At 38.8% G+C, this 18,500-nt stretch overlaps 2 protein-coding genes across 3 annotated transcripts in view; one reads left to right on the top strand and one right to left on the bottom strand.

The window, feature by feature from the left end:
* The window catches only part of LOC139945128 (metastasis-associated protein MTA3-like), a 27,030-nt gene extending 9,603 nt beyond the window's left edge, over positions 1–17,427 (top strand). The window contains exons 10-19 of one of the 2 annotated variants that reach the window (XM_071942413.1): positions 1,765–1,895; positions 2,138–2,254; positions 2,361–2,464; positions 3,760–3,988; positions 4,363–4,488; positions 5,146–5,307; positions 5,988–6,041; positions 6,755–6,798; positions 14,543–14,637; positions 16,026–17,427. In XM_071942413.1, coding sequence (XP_071798514.1) covers positions 1,765–1,895; positions 2,138–2,254; positions 2,361–2,464; positions 3,760–3,988; positions 4,363–4,488; positions 5,146–5,307; positions 5,988–6,041; positions 6,755–6,798; positions 14,543–14,637; positions 16,026–16,152 — 1,189 coding nt within the window. In that variant the 3' untranslated portion in view covers positions 16,153–17,427. Of the gene's footprint in view, positions 1–1,764; positions 1,896–2,137; positions 2,255–2,360; positions 2,465–3,759; positions 3,989–4,362; positions 4,489–5,145; positions 5,308–5,987; positions 6,042–6,754; positions 6,799–7,840; positions 8,019–9,312; positions 11,755–14,542; positions 14,638–16,025 lie in introns of those variants that run through there. The other variant, XM_071942404.1, reaches the window with a different exon arrangement.
* The window catches only part of LOC139945142 (serine/threonine-protein phosphatase 2A regulatory subunit B'' subunit gamma-like), a 19,626-nt gene continuing 14,266 nt past the window's right edge, over positions 13,141–18,500 (bottom strand). Inside the window, exon 13 of the mRNA XM_071942429.1 lies at positions 13,141–13,558. The gene's annotated coding sequence lies outside the window, so the exon portion shown is untranslated. The remainder of the gene's footprint in view (positions 13,559–18,500) is intronic.

Raw genomic sequence — 18,500 nt, 5'->3', positions numbered from 1 at the left:
ACATCTGGACAGTCACTGTCTTCCACTTTGGTTTTAAATGATAGAAAAACTATTCCAGAGTTGTGATATGATATCATGTGGTTAAAGGCATTGAATACCATGTGTATAGTACTAGGCCTGGGCGAATTATTCGAATATCCGGTTAATGGCGAATAGGTTTTCCTATCCGTAACCGCGAATGGATTTTTTTTCTTAACCGGATATCCGCATAGGGCGCGAATAGCTATTTATAAACTGGATAGTTCTGTAATTACAACCGAGTAACCGGATATTCTTTAATATCCGAATATCCGCGGACGTTGGGCGACAACTGATATGAATGATTTGTCTGAATCCTTATGAAACTTCTATTAAGACAGCATAAAACAGCATAAATTAAGTATTAAACTATGCTCACCTCCGTGAAGAGTTAAAACAATGACATTTCTGACGTAATTTGTTCAAAGATTACAAAAGTTTTCCTTCACGTAGAGTCAATCACGATCAAAAGAAAAAGCAAATCGCCATCTTTAAATTAGATCCGGTCATTTTTATGAATGAACCGAGTGACACTGTCTAAAACTAACATCAATCCGCCCATAAGATCTCATTCACAAACGAACAGCGCCCTCTAGCGGCAAAAAAAAAAAAAATCTTTTTTTTTTTTTTTTTAAAGCGCCCTCTAGCGGTGAAAAAAACTATTCGAATATCTGGTTAATTTCGGATAGTTGGCCAGCGGTATCCGAATAACAAAATTTCACTATTCGCCCAGCACTATATAGTACACAGTCGAGCTTCCTACTGTGGAGCGTTCAAAGTCATCCACAGGTTTTGAGTGATACTATGCCTTACATGTGTATGTCAGCCTGCAATATGTTATCATGTTAAAGGATTTCGGTACTTTTTGTAACACAAAACACAATGTCCACAGATTAACCTTACACCGTTTGAAGATAATGATAGTAGAAAGCTTACCTTAGAGTATTACCTGCTGAGGTGCTAATAGTTTTTTAGAAATTAGTAAAACAATGTCACGAAAATACGTTTGAAATAATTTTCTTCTCCTGAGACGAAAATTATTTGCGTGACTTGTTTTATTCATTTCTCAAAAGCTACATCACCTCAGCAAGTAGTATTTAAAGGCAGTGGACACTATTGGTAATTGTTAAAGACTAGCCTTCACAGTTGGTGTATCTCAACGTATGCATAAAATAACAAACCTGTGAAAATTTGAGCTCAATCGGTTATCGAACTTGCGAGATAAGAATAAAAGAAAAAAACACCCTTGTTACACGAAGTTGTGTGCGTTTAGATGGTTGATTTTGAGACCTCAAGTTCTAAATCTGAGGTCTCAAAATCAAATTTGTGGAAAATTACTTTCCCGAAAACTATGGCACTTCAGAGGGAGCCGTTTCTCACAATGTTTTATACCATCAACCTCTCCCCAATTACTCGTCACCACGAATGGTTTTATGCTAATAATTATTTTGAGTAATTACCAATAGTGTCCACTGCCTTTAAAGGGAAGCTTTCTACCATCATTGTCTTCAAATTGTGTAAGTTTAATGTAAATCTGCGGACATTGTGTTTTGTGTTAGACAATAAGTACCCAGACCCTTTAATGCATACTTACACAGATCATCGCAAACCTTATTGTTATGTTCTGGTTTTCTCCTCTTGTTTCTGCTTCCTCTTTCCCCATGAACCTCATCTGCCAGATTGACGTATAGACTTGAAACTTGCCATGTACTTTAACCCTTAATTTTTGTTTGATTTTTTCTACAGTAACAAGCCAAACCCAAATCAGATTCCAAGCAAGCCAAGCGTCACATTGCCAGGCCAGATTGGTGCCCCAGGAACACCAGGTGTACCACCAGCAATCTCACCCGGCAGTAGGGCATGTGAAAGCTGCTACGGTATTACACAGTTTTTTTTTTTTTATAATAATAGTTAATAATAATTCTGGCTTCTTATACATGTATAGCGCACATGTCTGTCACTCAGTGACGCTCCTGGCGCTGTAACATACAGTTTTTCCTGCAAGATGTGGAACTATGTTTTGAATTATGAGACCCAATCCTTAGATAGCACCATGTAAGAACTTAATGTATTACTGCTATTGTTTGAATTGTTTATATTGTCTTTTTTGCCCACACAGCGAGCTCTTCCTACCAGTGGTATTCATGGGGACCAGCCAACATGCAGTGTAGACTCTGTGCTACCTGCTGGATCTACTGGAAGAAGTGTGGTGGCCTCAAGATGCCAACCAGACTCGGTAAGTTTAGAATTTGCCATCAATCAACAGATGTGGTTTCCTAAAGATCTCAAAAAGTTAGATTTTATTCTTTATTACATTTTGTAATTGTGCGATTTTGTAACAGATGGAGATCGTCCTGGCCCATTGCGCAACCGTCCAGAGCGCCCTCAGGGTATGACTTTTGGCCTTCACCGTCCATTCCGCTGCACCATCAGTGGGTGTGGCAAGGTAAGAGATGTCCCTCTCAACCCCTCTCCCTCGCCCAACCCACCCCTGCAAAGAAATAAAAATCTTTTAAAACAGACTTCAATTTGACACTATACAAATGTTGGGGTTTTTGTTCACTTTATATTTATTTACAGGAACATGAGTCCTCCATTTTGAAAACAGATGTCCGGTTTATTTTTTGCCCTTAAAAATGAAATTCAATATAACAGACAAAACCATATACATGTAATAACACCCCAGATTGCAGAGTAGGGCTTTTAAAATCAAAGATAAATGTTAATAATTGGGCTTTATGCTCGCAAGTTTGGGCTTGCATGCTTTCGCGCTTTGCGCTTAGAGTTTTTTTCGCAACACTCTATCACATCCCTGTATTTAGAGTGTATGTACAAGCCAAACAAACTGAATTAGGTTTTTGCATCGAGACTTCTTTGTTTGGGAAGTTGTGACATTATCAAAATATAGTATACAAATACGAGAGGACCCCTTCTCTTTTCGATAAGTGCACTGGGTTCTTTTACCAACGGCTTTACATCCTATCCGAAGGACAAAGCAATGGTTAATGTCTTGCTTAAGGACAAAGTGTCTTGCTTAAGGACACAAGTGTCACGGTTAGAGATTAATCTAAACAAAATGTACAAGATTGTATTCTGGCATCCCAGATGAGGTTGTTTTTTTGTATGTTTTACACTGGTGAGGTCTAGCATACAAAAGTGAAAATGGAATGGACAAAAAAGCTTGTTGAATAGTACCAAAATGCATGGTTTATGATGTAGGCCATGTAATGGTTCGATTATTGAATGCCATGTCACCTACAATCCTTCATTCAAATGATGAGGATCTCGTTGGTTGGTATATAAACTAGTTTAAACTTTGTACACCGTTATATACAACTGATGAATCATATTGATAAAGAAATAAAGTGCCATGGCCGAGTGGTTAGAGCATCGAATTCAAGTTCTGGTGCTGATTCACCGGAGTGTGGGTTCGAATCCCGTTTGTGACACTTGTGTCCTTGAGCAAGATACTTTACTATAATTGCTTCTCTTCACCTAGGGGTATAAATGAGTACCTGCGAGGGTAGAGGTTGATATTGTGAATGAAAAAGCCACAAGCGCGTTACAGGCATCTCAGGGTTGTATACTCCCAAGGGAGCTGAAAAACATTACAGGGATGTCATTGGCCCCATGACCAGGGCACTAATGTAAAGAGCATTGATACGGTTATTGTGAAAGGCGCTATATAAGAATTTGTTATTATTATTATTATTATTAAATCTATGTTTTGGTGTTTGCCAGGAGTTCAAGCTAAAGGCACACTTAGCCCGCCACTGCCAGACAGTCCATGGGTTGACCATCCGTACCAGCAACCCTCGGGCCTTAGGATTGAAGACTCGCCAGGCCTTCTACCTGTTCACCACCCCGCTAACCAGGCTCTCCCGTAGTGTCTGCCCAACGGTGCTCAACATTCGTCATGCTTCTAGGAATCCGTTTGATCCAATCAACATAGCGGCCATCAAGCAGGCTTGTAAGTCAAGAATAGTGGGTCAATACGTCAATCACTCCCCCGATACCATAGCCATCTGAAATCACCTACAGACATTCCCTGTTTTCCTTCCACTACATGCTGCAGAATTGTACCACCTGTCTCCACCCCCTCTCCCTACCTGTACATCAACATGTGCATGTATGCGTTTTGTACTTAAGATTTCCCCATATTTGTTTGGGTTTTTTGTTGTAAGCATTTTGGGAGGGCTTATTTTATTTTATTTTTTCTCGCTTATAAGGTTGGGTAGGATGAGAGATTGCATAGCTGACTTCAGTCCTTTCTATTCAGTGCTGAAGGTGGATATCTAGAGTAAACCCAGTAAAGCCTTTCTTTCTGTCTTTTGTTGTGCACAGGTCAAATGTTTCTTCCAGAGGGTGAGGGTAAGGTGAAGAAGTTCAGGAAGCGTAATTGGCCCAAGGTGGACGTCGTGGTGACCAAGCTCCAAGGAATGATGGAAGCTGCCAAGAAGAGTGGAAGAGGTAGTTCATAGACTCTGCAAGCCTCTTATGCATTCAAACTGTTCTCTTTCCTTCACCGGGGATTGCAATGTACCTGATCCTATTGTTGAACCTTAATCTGAATTGTTAACAATAAAAAAATCTAATATAGCGATATATAATACACCCAAGGGGCATATCAAAGCGCTATGAGTTTTGACCTGCAAGGTATGTGGAGCTATGTTATTGAATTATGAGACCTGTTTCTTTATAGGACCATGTAATGGTTTACAAGTTGCTGTGGTGCGATATGATGCCAATCAAACCTCAGGATTACCATTGATAAGTGCATTGGGCTCTCTTTCGGCATTACACAACACACAGTACCTACGGCTGTGCGTCCCATACAAAGGACATAGCAATAATGGTTAAGTGTCTTGCTTATGGACACAAGTGTCAAGACTTGTACTCGAACCTACACTAACACCAGAGTTTGGGTTATGTTTTTATCCGCTCGGCCACGACGCACCATGTTCACAGCATTTTCCACACTGGGTAGATTGATGCCAATGTTTGTCTGGCATTCATGTTTTCAATCAATCAGAGGTCATTACAGAGCACCAAAATGGTTTGCATAGAGTATGAAAAAACAGCCTTCAAAACAAAGCGACTCTCTAATGTATGGTTTTTTTTTTCTAGACTTGTACGAGGGGCGTGGACTGAGTACCATGGGGTCGGCCAGCCAGCAGGCTATATGGGCCAAGGGCAATCGCTCTGATTTCAAGGATGCTTCCACAATCAGTACCATCTCACCAACCATGATGAGGAAGAGGGGATATGAGCACAGCTCTTCTTCAGATGGTAAGGAAACTATACATCTTTCATTAGATTTTCGGTAGCACCATGTGAACATCTCTTTTGAGTGGTGTTGGTTCTGAAAAGAACCAGTGGTTGAAAACTCAACGCTTCAATCAGTGAAGACGATCAAAGCATACTGATCAAAACGTTGAGTTGTCAACCACTGGTTCTTTTAGAACCAGCACTACTCAAAAGGGCACCCTGTGAGGAAATTGTTAATTTCTACTGGGGCGTTTCAAGGGCACCAAGGCAATGACCAGTGGGGCATAGAGACAATCGCTTCATTGCCTCTGTGGAGTATCAGGTCTGCATTTTACTCGGGGATTAATCCAAAACTAAAGCTGTCTCATTACTCTTGCGCTCCAAATGTTTACACCTGGGTTAAGAGAAGCAATTTATGGTTAAGTGCTTAGGGTTAAGGAGCGACAGGTGTCATGACCAGGAATCAAACCCACACTCCGACGACTCTGCCATCAAGACAAACCTCTCGACCATAACACGCAAAGAACAAATCCCTTTAATTTGATTACTCAAAAACTTCTCAAAAACTGTTCAATATTTCAGGTTACGACTCTTTTAATTTGTTATAAGTATTTTTTTTGTAGACTTTGTCATGGAGACCTTTTTCTTGCATTCAGGACAACTTTTTTATAAATTGATTTCATCTGTTTGTTTAACTTCAGCACCAGCCAACAAGAGAATGCAACTTGCTCCTCAGCGCCATGTTCCAAAGAAAGGTATTGTCGCCACTCTGACCAATTATTCCATCATCTAACATGTCTAATATGCGTGTATGAGACTTTTATCTGAATTAAGACGTTTTGTTCCTGCTTGGTGAAAAAAACCTGTTATTTTCATCAGATAAAAGAGATCCTGATCTTAGCTCTACTCGAGTACTGAGGGTTTTGTTCCCTTAACTCTTTGAAATATTAACACCGGGACACAATTTCATAGAGCTGCTTAAGCACGAAAGTAGCTAAGCGTAACAAAATTACGCTTACCAGAGTAAGGTTAGCAGCCAAACTACCATCTCAAGAGTACAATTTGTGACTGGTATCCTGATCATTTTTGCTTGAAGAAAATTGTTAAAAAATATTTTGTGCTTAAGTAGCTCTATGACATTTGGCCATGGGGTTCCCAATGGGAAATGCCATGGTTTTAATGTGCCTTCCAAAATTTCAAATTCTTATCCGTGGCAAACTGTCTAACCATCACATTATTCAAGAGTTTCGGCTTTTAGTAATAAGCTGTTTTTGTTTGGTTTGGTGATCAAAATTGCTTTACATTAAAATGTTGAGAAATGTTTGTTAAAACCTTCTGGATGTAACAATTACACATCCTAGAAAACCAAAAATTATCAGATAAGTTCCCCCCCCCCCCACTTCTGCTAAAGCCCTACTTAAAGTGAAAAAGATCTGACCCTAAAAGTCTAAATTTCTTTTTGATTCAGGTGAACATTTAGAAGACGGCGGTAGTGGAGACGCTAGTGCACAGGTAGGTCATCAAAATAATGCTCTGCACTTAATTATTATTGAAGGAACATTACAGAATTGGTTTTCACAAAAACGGTTTTCGTTGCTGGCAGTGTCAGCACCTTATATGATCCACCATATACATAAACTGACAAACCTGCCTGTAGAAGTTTATTATCGATCGACCATCTGGGTCACAAGAAAATAGTGAAAAACTTATTGCATGATATCATTTTTAAACAAATGAAAACAGAATGCTCACTGAGCGATGAACTTCAAACGGGAAATTGGTTTTATTCATTTCTCATCAAATACGACATTTCAGACAGACATATTTTAAGGGATGTTTTCTCAATCATCATCATTAGACAGTGTAAGTTTGATGTAAATCTGTGGGTTCTTACGAATTCTGTAATGTTCCTTTAATTTCATATGGTTAAACAACCAGAAAAAAATCTATATACATGCCTTGACCTTCGCTCTTGAAGGGGCACGTCAACATTCCTGTGGCAATGGCCACTGTATGAGGAAAATGTGTTGGAACTTTGGATGGGGCACAGTGCACTACAGCTATTGCCATGGGTTATTTCGAGACCTGTGTATATAATGCTGTACATCATCCAATAATCACCCATATTGGACGGGCCTATCCAATATTACATTTTGGAGTGCGTGGCATTAAACACCAGCTATTGGATGACACATGACATGTATTCCTTCAATCAAATGAGAAAGATGTGTGTGTCTTGTGTTCTAAACCTCTTGTGTGTGTTTCTCTATTCCTATTGGTGGAGAGCACATCACGTGGGGGTGTTTAAACAGTTGATAAAGACCAGCTAGAGTGGTTTAAAACCAGTCAGCGATAAAAATGGCCCTGTGAACAGGGATACATTTCGGCTTATGTTTTCTCACTTTAACAGTGACGTCATAACGTTCGTCTTTGCACTTTATTTTCTACAAAAGAAGCTTATTTTTCCCCGAAAGTGGGTGGGTTCTGAAGATTGGGGAAATTTATAAATTTTGAAATTGATGACATCACCGATGAAGAAATGTTGCTGCTACAGGATATGGAGAGCAGAGAGCCGGAAAGCGAAGAAATAAATGAAAGTGACGAAGAAAAATGTGCTCCTGGGGGAGGCAGGTTTGACCATCTAACTGAAGCAGAACTTTCAACGTTGGAAGAAGAAAAGTACGAAAAGGGAACGTCATACGTAACTGGGTGGGGTGTGAGAATCCTACAAGGTAAATATATACAAATCTTAACTGTTGTCCTTCTGTATTGTACATAATTATGAGCAATTGCAGTTTACTATAAAGATGTAAGTCACCAAGATCACCTAACCATTCTTCAACTTCCCTCCATTGTTCACCATGTTGACAATTAAACTTTGAAGATTGGATTTGCCCGCATTAACTCTTTTAAACATTCCGCTTTTAATTACTTTCCTTATATTTGGAATACCTTGCCCTCCACCTTAAAGACACTGGACACCTTTGGTATTTGTCGAAGACCAGTCTTCTCACTTGGTGTATCTCAACATATGCATAAAATAAAAACCTGTGAAAATTTGAGCTCAATCGGTCATCGAAGTTGCGAGATAACAATGAAAGAAAAAACACCCTTGTCACACCGAGTTGTGTGCTTTCAGATGCTTGATTTTGAGACCTCAAATTCTAAATCTAAGGTCTCAAAATCAAATTCGTGGAAAATTACTTCTTTCTCGAAAAGTACTCCACTTCAGAGGGAGCCATTTCTCACCAACCTCTCCCTAATTAGGTTTTTATGCTAAATAATTATTTTGAGTAATTACCAATAGTGTCCACTGCCTTTAAGAGAGCAGGGTACTAACTCAGCCGGCTACAAAGCAATCATCCACAATCATTTTTTCTCCTAGTTTCGGCCAATGTTTCTCTGCAACTCTGTGGATGAGTTTTCTTTGGGCGCAGTCAACTACTTACTTGGTTTTGCAGATATCAATATACAGACACACTTTCTACGAAGCTTTGTGAGTGGTTGACTGTGTCCGTGGAGGATTCATCTACAGAGTTAATTATTTACAAGCCTGACGTTCATCTGTCTCTGCAATTTTTTAAAATTTTTAAATGCCCTCCTCTTGCCAAATTTTGTAATGGTTCATTTTCATTTCTTAATTGTTCCCCTTTGATTGCTTATTTGATGTCTTATTGATCTACCTAAAGGGATTGTCCCTTTGGATAGTGATTTGGTTCGCTTTTGGACAATCCCTAGGCATCTGTTTGCTTTTTCTGTTCGGTTTGTTATGTCTCTCTTGGTTTACTAATGTTTTTAAATCCTACATTTTCTGTTATTTTTGCTGTAAGATTTACCTACAGGCATTTTTTATTTTCATTTGAATTAATTTAAAAAAATATATAATTAAAATTGATGCCCCACAGAAGACGGGTCAAAATTGGCAATGTTTTTTCTTTTAAATTAAAACAGAAGATGTCCTTGTGCTCAAATTTTTCTACTTTTGATTATTATTAAAACTAATTTTTGAACGTCATTTACTTACAGATTGGTGTAAGAGTGTGGGTGAAAATCCAAGCTTTGAGAATTTGGAAGTACATGACTTGGCGTCACTCTTGCGACGATTATATGGGGGGACAAAAAAACAAGATGGCACAGCCTACTCTTATCAGTCTCTGAGGGGTTTGAGGGCATCTATCCATCGACACCTCACAAGCCCTCCGTTCAGTCGCGCTATCAACATACTGCAAGATAAAGAGTTTATGTCAGCCAACAATGTCCTTCGGGCAATGATGAAACGTATCAAGAGAGAAGGCAAGGATAAAAGTCACCATAAAACTTCCATCAGAGCCGAAGACATAAAAAAGATGTTTTCAAGTGGCACACTCTCCACCTCCAACCCAACAAGTCTTCTAAGATTGGTGTGGTTCTACACATCTTTATTCTTCTGTAGGCGAGGCAGAGAAGGCTTAACTTCTCTGAAGCGAGATTCATTCGCCATAAAGAAAGATGCTGCAGGCAAAGAGTATGCCACTATGGTGTTCAACGAAGCTACCAAAAATCACCCTGGCAACTTACAGCATGATTTTGACGGGGAGAAGCGAATGTATGCAAAGCCTGAAAGTGATGTTTGCCCTGTTGCAGTTCTGAAGCTGTACATGAGTAAACTGAATCCAAAACAAGAAGCCTTTTTCCAGCATCCCTACTCATCAACTGATGGGGAAACGCATGCTTGGTACTGCAACGCACCAGTTGGCAAAAACAAGATCGGGGCAATGATGAAACAAATATCCAAAGATGCAGTCCTGAGCAAAATCTACACAAACCATTGTGTGCGAGCTACAACTATAACTGTACTCAACGAGGCTGGTTGTGATAGTCATACTATCATGGGGCTTTCTGGTCACAGAAACGAATCATCAATCAAACATTACTGTCGTGATCCTTCTGAGAAGCAAAAGGTAGATATGTCAGCAGTTCTGCACAATGTCATTGACCTGGACAGCATCGCTACCACCAGCAGTCAGCACAGGCCCTCACTCACTGTCGCTAAGCAGCATGTCCCCGCAGCCAACTCCACAGTGTCGATGCTGCCGGTGTATGTACTCGTCAACAAGTCTAAAGACATGGCCGTCAAGATCAAACAAACCACACAAACAAACCAGTCACAATCCATCTTTACAGCTTCATCTTTGCCATCAAAATAAGTTTGCCAATTTCAATTTCCCAGCAACACAGCCATATTTTCTTGCCTTGTGTACATACGAAACGAATGGACCATGGAGATAGGAAATACATGGAGTTTGAACGACCCGCCAAACCACTAGCTGTGCGGCAGATTTACATTGTCCTTTGTGCACAGGGTCGCTGCCGACACTGACCATTACTAGAGAACAGAATAGTTCACGCATGCAAGATAGTCTAGAAGCTCATACTGGCATACACACATAGAACCCATGCGCAGTACATTATTAATGCTAACAGCTGTGCGTGCTACATGTATGTCTCCGTTGATACGTTTTGAATTTTCAAATCTTTTCCATTTTTTTTCTTTTTAAATCAGCTTGTTTTAAAGGAACAATACAGAATTGGTAAGAAAAAAAAATGGTGAAGACCACAGATTTACATAAAACTTACTGGGTCTAATGATGATGATAGTAGAAAACACCCCATGAAATATTTCTGTCTGAAATGTCATATTTGATGAGAAATGAATAATCTAATTTTGAGTTTGGAGTTTGTCACTCAGTTTTGGCATCGATGCAATGCAAAATTTGTAATCGATTTTTCACTATTTTCTCGTGATTCAGAAGGCCGATCGGTTTATGTTTATAGTGGATTTAACATAGAGTGCTTACACTGCCAGCAACTTATTTGCTAGCAAAACCAATTCTGTAATGTTCCTTTAAGGTAAGATATGACATCTTACATGTATGTCAAAACAATAGCCTAACATTAAGAGTGAAATATGTGATCATTTATTTATGATTTTAGTGGTTTTCCAGTGAGCTCCAGTGCTGGGATAAGTTAATGGTAAAAGAGTTTGCACTTTTTGCGTCCATTCGTATATATGTCTTTGAGGTGTCCAGAGTAGACCAGAAATGTTATAGATTTTTTGAAAAATTAACTTTTGAAAAGAAAACCCAGGCAACAAGCCGTTTCCCATGCGCGATTCACGGATATTACGTCATCCGTCTCAGACATTATTCTTGTGGATTCACCAAACCGCGCTAATTGGAATTTTGAGAATGCCAGTGGACGACCGCGGCAGTCAACCTTGTCCTTTTGATGTAGGCTTGTTCAAAATCCATCTATTTCCTTCCTCCATGAATGGCCACACGTGTGTGTACAAAGTATAAACACCACACCAATGAACGTGCTGTTTAGTTTCCAGGGCACAAAAAAAAACACTGAACTGGCCGATATTTATTTAAAAGGTTGTTACAGGTTTATATGTTGCATTTAAAATGTATGTAGTTTTCTTGTTGTATTTAAATAAAATGACAAATACGTTTGTTTAGGTGTTAAAAAGCATTGTTTGAACTGTGTAATTTCTTGTAATTGTTCATGCATCAAAAATCCCCCCGGTGGATTGTCAAAGGAAATAAGATGAGCCATTAGTTTGGTTTCATAAATTATGTCGTACAGTACCACTGTTATGAGGCCGGAACAAGACAACTTCATTTGCAGCAGACTGCTGGGCCCCTGAACATGGACAGCAAAAATCCAGACTAAAAGACGAAACTAGAAGCATGATGGTAGAATGGTAGCAGTCATATTTTGTTCAAAATGTTGGTGTTTTTAATTTATGAATTAAAAGGGTAGTGACTCGTTCTTAAATAGCCGTTTAAGAACCTGTCGCTACCCTTTTATTCCCTGATTTCCCTCTGCATTTGTCACCATTATTTGATTTTTAGCAAACACCTGTCATTAAATCTCTCTTGAACTTTTGCTAATGGTGACCCCGGTTCAAAAACTAACACAACTGAAACAACAGACAAGAAATAATCAAAATGGCTGACAAGAAAGCGACTTTTTATGTATACAAGGTATTTACATTTATTTTAAATTATTAACTTAGCGAAAATTATGTTTAACTCTGTCGGTTCGACTCGTGAATTCTTTCACACTCAGTTTCTTTTATAACACCCAATTTGTAAATACACTTCTTGGTAATACAACTGTGATTAACTCATGACAGAGGAGTTCATCTCCAAAACATACTTTAAATTTCTTATTGATTCAAACAATATTAAACTTCAAATCAACTTAATGGGTTATTCCAGCTACAATTTCGTATACGATATACACGTTGTAAAAACATTACTTGGTAAAACAATTGTATCATTACCTCATCACGGAGGAGTTCAACTCCAGAACAGACTTTTCTTATTAGTTCGAACAATCTTAAATCCCGTTCAACTCATGGAGTATTCCAGCTTCAGTTTCTTTTACAAGATTCAACACTTAAATTCTTTTACAAAATCATAAGTTTACTCCATCATGATTAACTCATCATCATGGAGGAGTTCAACTCCGGAACATCAGGTAGGCCTACACCTCAAGACTGCCAAGTATGTCTAACAGTTCATCTATAACAGTTCGGTGCAAGTATCACATCTTTCGGCAAGCGCCATCTCTCTCTTAAAAGTGTGTGGTTACTCCCGAACCCACGGCCATCTATTTATATAAAATAAACCAAAACCCTTAAAAGTGTTTTGCAAACAGTTGTTAGCATTACAAGCATTACTTCTCATTTTAGAAGAAAGAAACACATTTCTTGTGAATAAACTACTACAATCAACTCTTGGTTAGAGATACGAAATAGCCACAATATGTTCTCTGATAAATAATTTCTCTCTCAATTTTGGCAGCCATGGCAGAAATCACTTTGGTACTTTAGTTCTGCAAATATTTGGTTAACACACAATAATAACGAATGTTGAAACAAAGACTTCATAATGCATGACTATAGATAATACCAGGTAAAATAGCTTGATACGGAGCGCAATAAAATATTTCAAGTAAATACTTACAGGTTGTGTTACTGGCGAGATCCTCGGCCCGGCTGAGTGTTGTGGTTTTTCTCCAAACGGGAATTTGGAAAAAAGAGTTCTTACGACACTGGCTTTGTCAGGTTGTCATGATTTTTGGTTGTGTCCCCACAAAATAAATCAGAAAAACCTGCTGTTTCAGGCCTTCGGCAAGTTGACACCGATCTTTGCTTCACTCTCTCACAAATACACATCTTTACTATAATTGCTTCTCTTCACCCAGGGGTATAAATGGGTACCTGCGAAGGTAGAGGTTGATATTGTGAATGAAAAAGCATTTGGAGCGGTACAAACTGTTGCCCAGGTTGTATACTCCCAAGGGAGCTGAGAAACCCTAATGTAATGCGCATTGATAAGGTTATTGTGAAATGCGCTATATACTAATTGTTATTATTATTTATTATTATTCCTCTGTCAAGAGGTTCTTGAGATCTGCCATATACTTCTTCTGGCACTCACCACAAAATACAAAAGGTCTAGACAAAGCAACCGATTATTAAACAAAGTAAATAGTAAACAAAAACACAAAGCAACTGCAGCTTAATCACCTTATAGCGTGACTCGATTAAAGAACTTTACGGGAATGTTCTGCATTCTCGCTGGTTAAAAAACTTTTGGGCGAGACCACACAAACGCAAAGGTAGTTTTTTACACTATGCCTAGCTGGGTAACTCGCGCAAAACAAAATAACAAAAATACCGGTGTTACAGCGTTCTTCTGATTATGACAAAGGGTATTGCTTAAAGGCACTGGACACGTTTGGTAATTGTCAAAGACCGGTATTCTCACTTTGTGTATCCCAACATGTGTGAAATTTTGGACTCAATTGGTTTTAAAAGTTACGAGAGAATAATGAAAGATTGTTGCACAATTGTGTGCTTTCAAATTCCTTATGAAAATGCGTAAGGCCTGAAGTATTTGAGTATTTGAGTGAGAAATTACCTCTTTATCAAAAACTGTTACTTCAGAGGGTGCCATTTCTCACTATGTTTTATACTATCAACAGCTCTCCATTGCTCATTACCAAGAAAGTTCTTGTGCTAAAAATGATTTTAAGTAATTACCAATAGTGTCTAGTAACTTTAACCCCTTTCTAAGCTGTGATTAACATGTTTGTATTATGTAGCCAGGCACACCTTCAGTGCAAATCTCTCCTTAGCTCTTTATAAAATTTCAAAAGCAAAGTTTGGAGTATAAATTAAATTTTCTGGATTGATTTTTAGAGCGAAGATGGAAGAATGATTTTCAAGAAGCGCAGACATCTTAGCTGGTTGGATGCCCCTGATGATGTTTATTTCCACGCTGATGAAAATACCAGGTCAGTATAAGTCAGCCGTCATTCTATTCTGTCTTTACCAGATATAGACGATGCATTTTGTTTGCACTGGAGATGATATACTCCTGCATACTAAGTAAGTGAGTAATAATAATAATTTATTATGTGAGTAAAAGTAGTATCTGTGGTGGTTGGGGCACTCGGCACCATTCCGAAAGCACTGGGGAAGCATCTTGACGAAGTAGGGACAAATGTGAGAATAGATCTGTTGCAGAAGGTGGCGCTGTTGGGAACAGCGAAGATCCTAAGAAAGACCCTTGAGATCTAAGGCTACAGGCCAAAGCCCGGTTCGAGGAGTTACCGGCACAATAGAAAATATTATCTTTCTTGTGCATGCTGTGATAAGATAATAATAATTTATTATGTGAGTAAAAGTAGTATCTGTGGTGGTTGGGGCACTCGGCACCATTCCGAAAGCACTGGGGAAGCATCTTGACGAAGTAGGGACAAATGTGAGAATAGATCTGTTGCAGAAGGTGGCGCTGTTGGGAACAGCGAAGATCCTAAGAAAGACCCTTGAGATCTAAGGCTACAGGCCAAAGCCCGGTTCGAGGAGTTACCGGCACAATAGAAAATATTATCTTTCTTGTGCATGCTGTGATAAGATGAAATAATAACAATAATAATAACAATAATAATACAGGCATGCTTGATGGGTGGGCCTTAGACTTAATGAATCCAAACCAAATATCTTACAATCAACATCAAGACCAATGACAAAATTTACGTCAAAACAAGTAGCAGTTTGCAACTGCACGAAGTTGACAACTACAAGTACCTTGGTGCCCTTGTGAGAGACAGCAAAGGTGAAATCATCAAAGAAATGGGCATGGCGTGGTCGGCATGCAACAAAATAATGCTGTATGGAAGTCAAGCCTCAACAATAAGAACAAACTATACATCTTCAAATCAACTGTCTGGCTCAGATACATGGACAATCACACGGGAACTAGAAGAGAAACTGGATGCGGAAATGCTTCAATGTTCACTGGAGTCAACACATGACAAATACTGAACATGGCAATGAACGAAAACTATTCACCAAAATACAACAGCATCATCTGAGACTTCTGCATCTCTATCTGCATCTGTTGTACTGTACAAACGCCTGGTGTGGCTTTCCTTGCAGGGAACTTGTACAGAAACATCAAAGAACCCATCTCTCAGCTTATCACCTGGTCACCAAAACATGGAAGTGGGGAAGAGGAAGGCTCAGCTATACAGATGTAGTTGCTAGGGACCTCGGTAAACTAGAGAGAAAAAGTGAAGACTTCCACCCTGCTGAGTGTTCAAGGCGCAGATGAAAAACAAATAATTACCTTTTTCTTAAAAAACGTGTTTAATTTTGTTTTAACCTTTTCTGTTTTCAGGAAACTGCGTAAAAAGCTTCCCATTCCATCGCAGAAGCGTCTCGCTCGACGCCCTTGGAAGATCACCTCCCAGACCAACCGAATGGTCAGCAAGGTGCAGTCAGCAGAGACCATCGTCATTGACTAAATTTCATTTTCATAATTTTTGTATCACAAACAGGCTTGTACCTGAACTTTTTTTAAATTATACACAAATCACTCTCATAGTTTATCAGATCGCTTTTGAATCTCACAGACACTTCGGCAGGTTTGGTAGCCATTGGGTAATGGTTGCTTAAAGGCACTGGATGCTATTGGTTATTACTCAAATCAATTGTTAGCATAAAAATTTACTTGGTAACGCGGAATGGAGAGACCTTAGCTGAGGAAAATCAAGCATCTGAAAGCACACAACTTGTGTGACAAGGGTGTTTTTTCTTCCATTTTTCTCTTGCAACTTCGATGTCCAACCGAGTTAAAATTTGTACAGGTTTGTTACTTTATGCATTGTTGAGATACAAAGGTGTCCAGGGTCTTTAATACAAAGTACAGGATTGGTGATAAGTTTCAATATGACTTATTACAAAGTTCATACCAGTATCAATCCTCCAGAGAAATAGTTCCATCTGAAATACTATCACATTAAAGAAAGTAGCACGTAAAAACTTGAAAATCACCGTTGCTTATTGTGATTGTCGCAATCAAAATAAATCCAAATAAACAACTTGGCACTAAATCCTGGAGGAAACAAATTGTTTGTCCATTTGCTTGACTGAATTTGATGAAGTTTCATTGGTTAAAGGGCAAGGTGCTGTGTATGGAATTGTTACTTTTCTTTAAATGGGGCGGGGAGGGGTGAGTGCAGGCTCTTCTTTTTTTCAGACATTTTTGAACTGCCTCAGGGAGTGTATGGTTAAGTACAATCGTTATTCCTCTCAGACTAGTGAAATAATGTGGTTCAGTTCTTATTGTTGTGTAGATCCTCAGGCTGGGTGTATTCATTCATGTATACCAATGTCAATATGGCAGTTCACAGATGGACCTATAGACCTTATGCACATGATGTCATATCAGCAGGGCGCCCTCACCTAGAGGTAAAAAAGCAGCAGTTAATTGGCCAAACCTGTGCGTCGCGCGTACAATTCTGTGCGTTTTGATTGTTTCGTCGTCATCGTTTTACCTCTAAGATGGGGCTGGATGACGTCAATGCACAAGGTCTGTTGACATGATTGACTGCCACAAGCAGACACAACACATAAACACCTTGCAAGCATGTCGAGTTTGCCATTATTAATGCACAACTGACAAACATCGGTAAGTGGTTTTCTGGTCCACAGTGGTAGTTTCAAGGAACTGATTACAAATTTCCTTGATACAATTTCAGTCTGATGTCTATTTTGTATAAAATACAGGATTTTTTTTTTGATTTTTTTTTTAATACAATGTTTGAATTCTGCGGTAGTCATTTCTGGTAGATGTAATTGTAGTAGAGAGATTAGGTGTTTTTGCATGATGGTGTTTTGTTACGTCAAACACTCCGACGCAAAGTCTTCAATCTAGTTTTGAATATGTAGGTATCGTAAGTTTATGTCTTTTAATGTTATTGCTGGTAATTTTGTAATTGATAATAATAAAAACAAGATTGATAAGAACAACTTTTTTGATATGGAAATTCAACAATGGATATATAATTATTGATTAAAACAATGGCAGGTGCAGATGTATCACATTTTGTAAAATGTGCTATTTCGTACATGGGTAGGACATTAAAATGTTAGTTATAATACATGTATTAAGAGAACTTAAAATCATCGTTTCTTTCTCTTTCTTTTTTTACAGTTGTAACAGTGTAATGACCCTTCTAACAGCTTCAATAATAAAACACTCTTCGTGAAACAATTTAGCATTGACAGTGGTGCCTTTTGAAATTCACCAAATCCCCCTTGCCCAGTATGACATTATTCCAAGCAAAGGACACTCGTCTTGGCCACTAGTGCGAGGGAGTAAAGTTGGTTCAAACAAACCATAGGAGGGTGCTGTAACGATTAACTACTGAGCGTAGTACACAAACCACTATCAATCACTGACGTCTTGGGTCAAGACTAAGGACACTCAAGCTAGAATATATTTTTGCAGTTTTTTTTTAACAGGAAGAAAATGATGTTTTTGCCAACATTGTTGAGTAGGCAGCCAGCAAAGATCTCCAACAATCCAGGGGGCTGACAAGTCAAGAATCACAGTGTATCATGTGCTGCAGTTTCAATATTATGCTGTAGTAGTTGTCAAGGAGGACAACTAAAGCATGTCTTAAGATTTCAGTTTATCAAGACGGTTTAAATATTACCAGTTCTCTCCTCAGCGACAAGGAGGGTTCGTGAGACAGTATTTATGAGGAGCACAAAAATAAATAACACTGGTCAGCTGTTTATGAAGCCCGTAAAGACCCTATGAAAAATGCACAGCGAACACACACTTGCGTCTCCTGTCCGCCATTTT

The sequence above is a fragment of the Asterias amurensis genome, chromosome 1 (assembly GCF_032118995.1).
Source record: "Asterias amurensis chromosome 1, ASM3211899v1".
NCBI classification, from domain to species: domain Eukaryota; kingdom Metazoa; phylum Echinodermata; class Asteroidea; order Forcipulatida; family Asteriidae; genus Asterias; species Asterias amurensis.
Note: the sequence above shows the minus strand (reverse complement) of the source record. Positions and strands in the feature narration are given on the sequence as shown.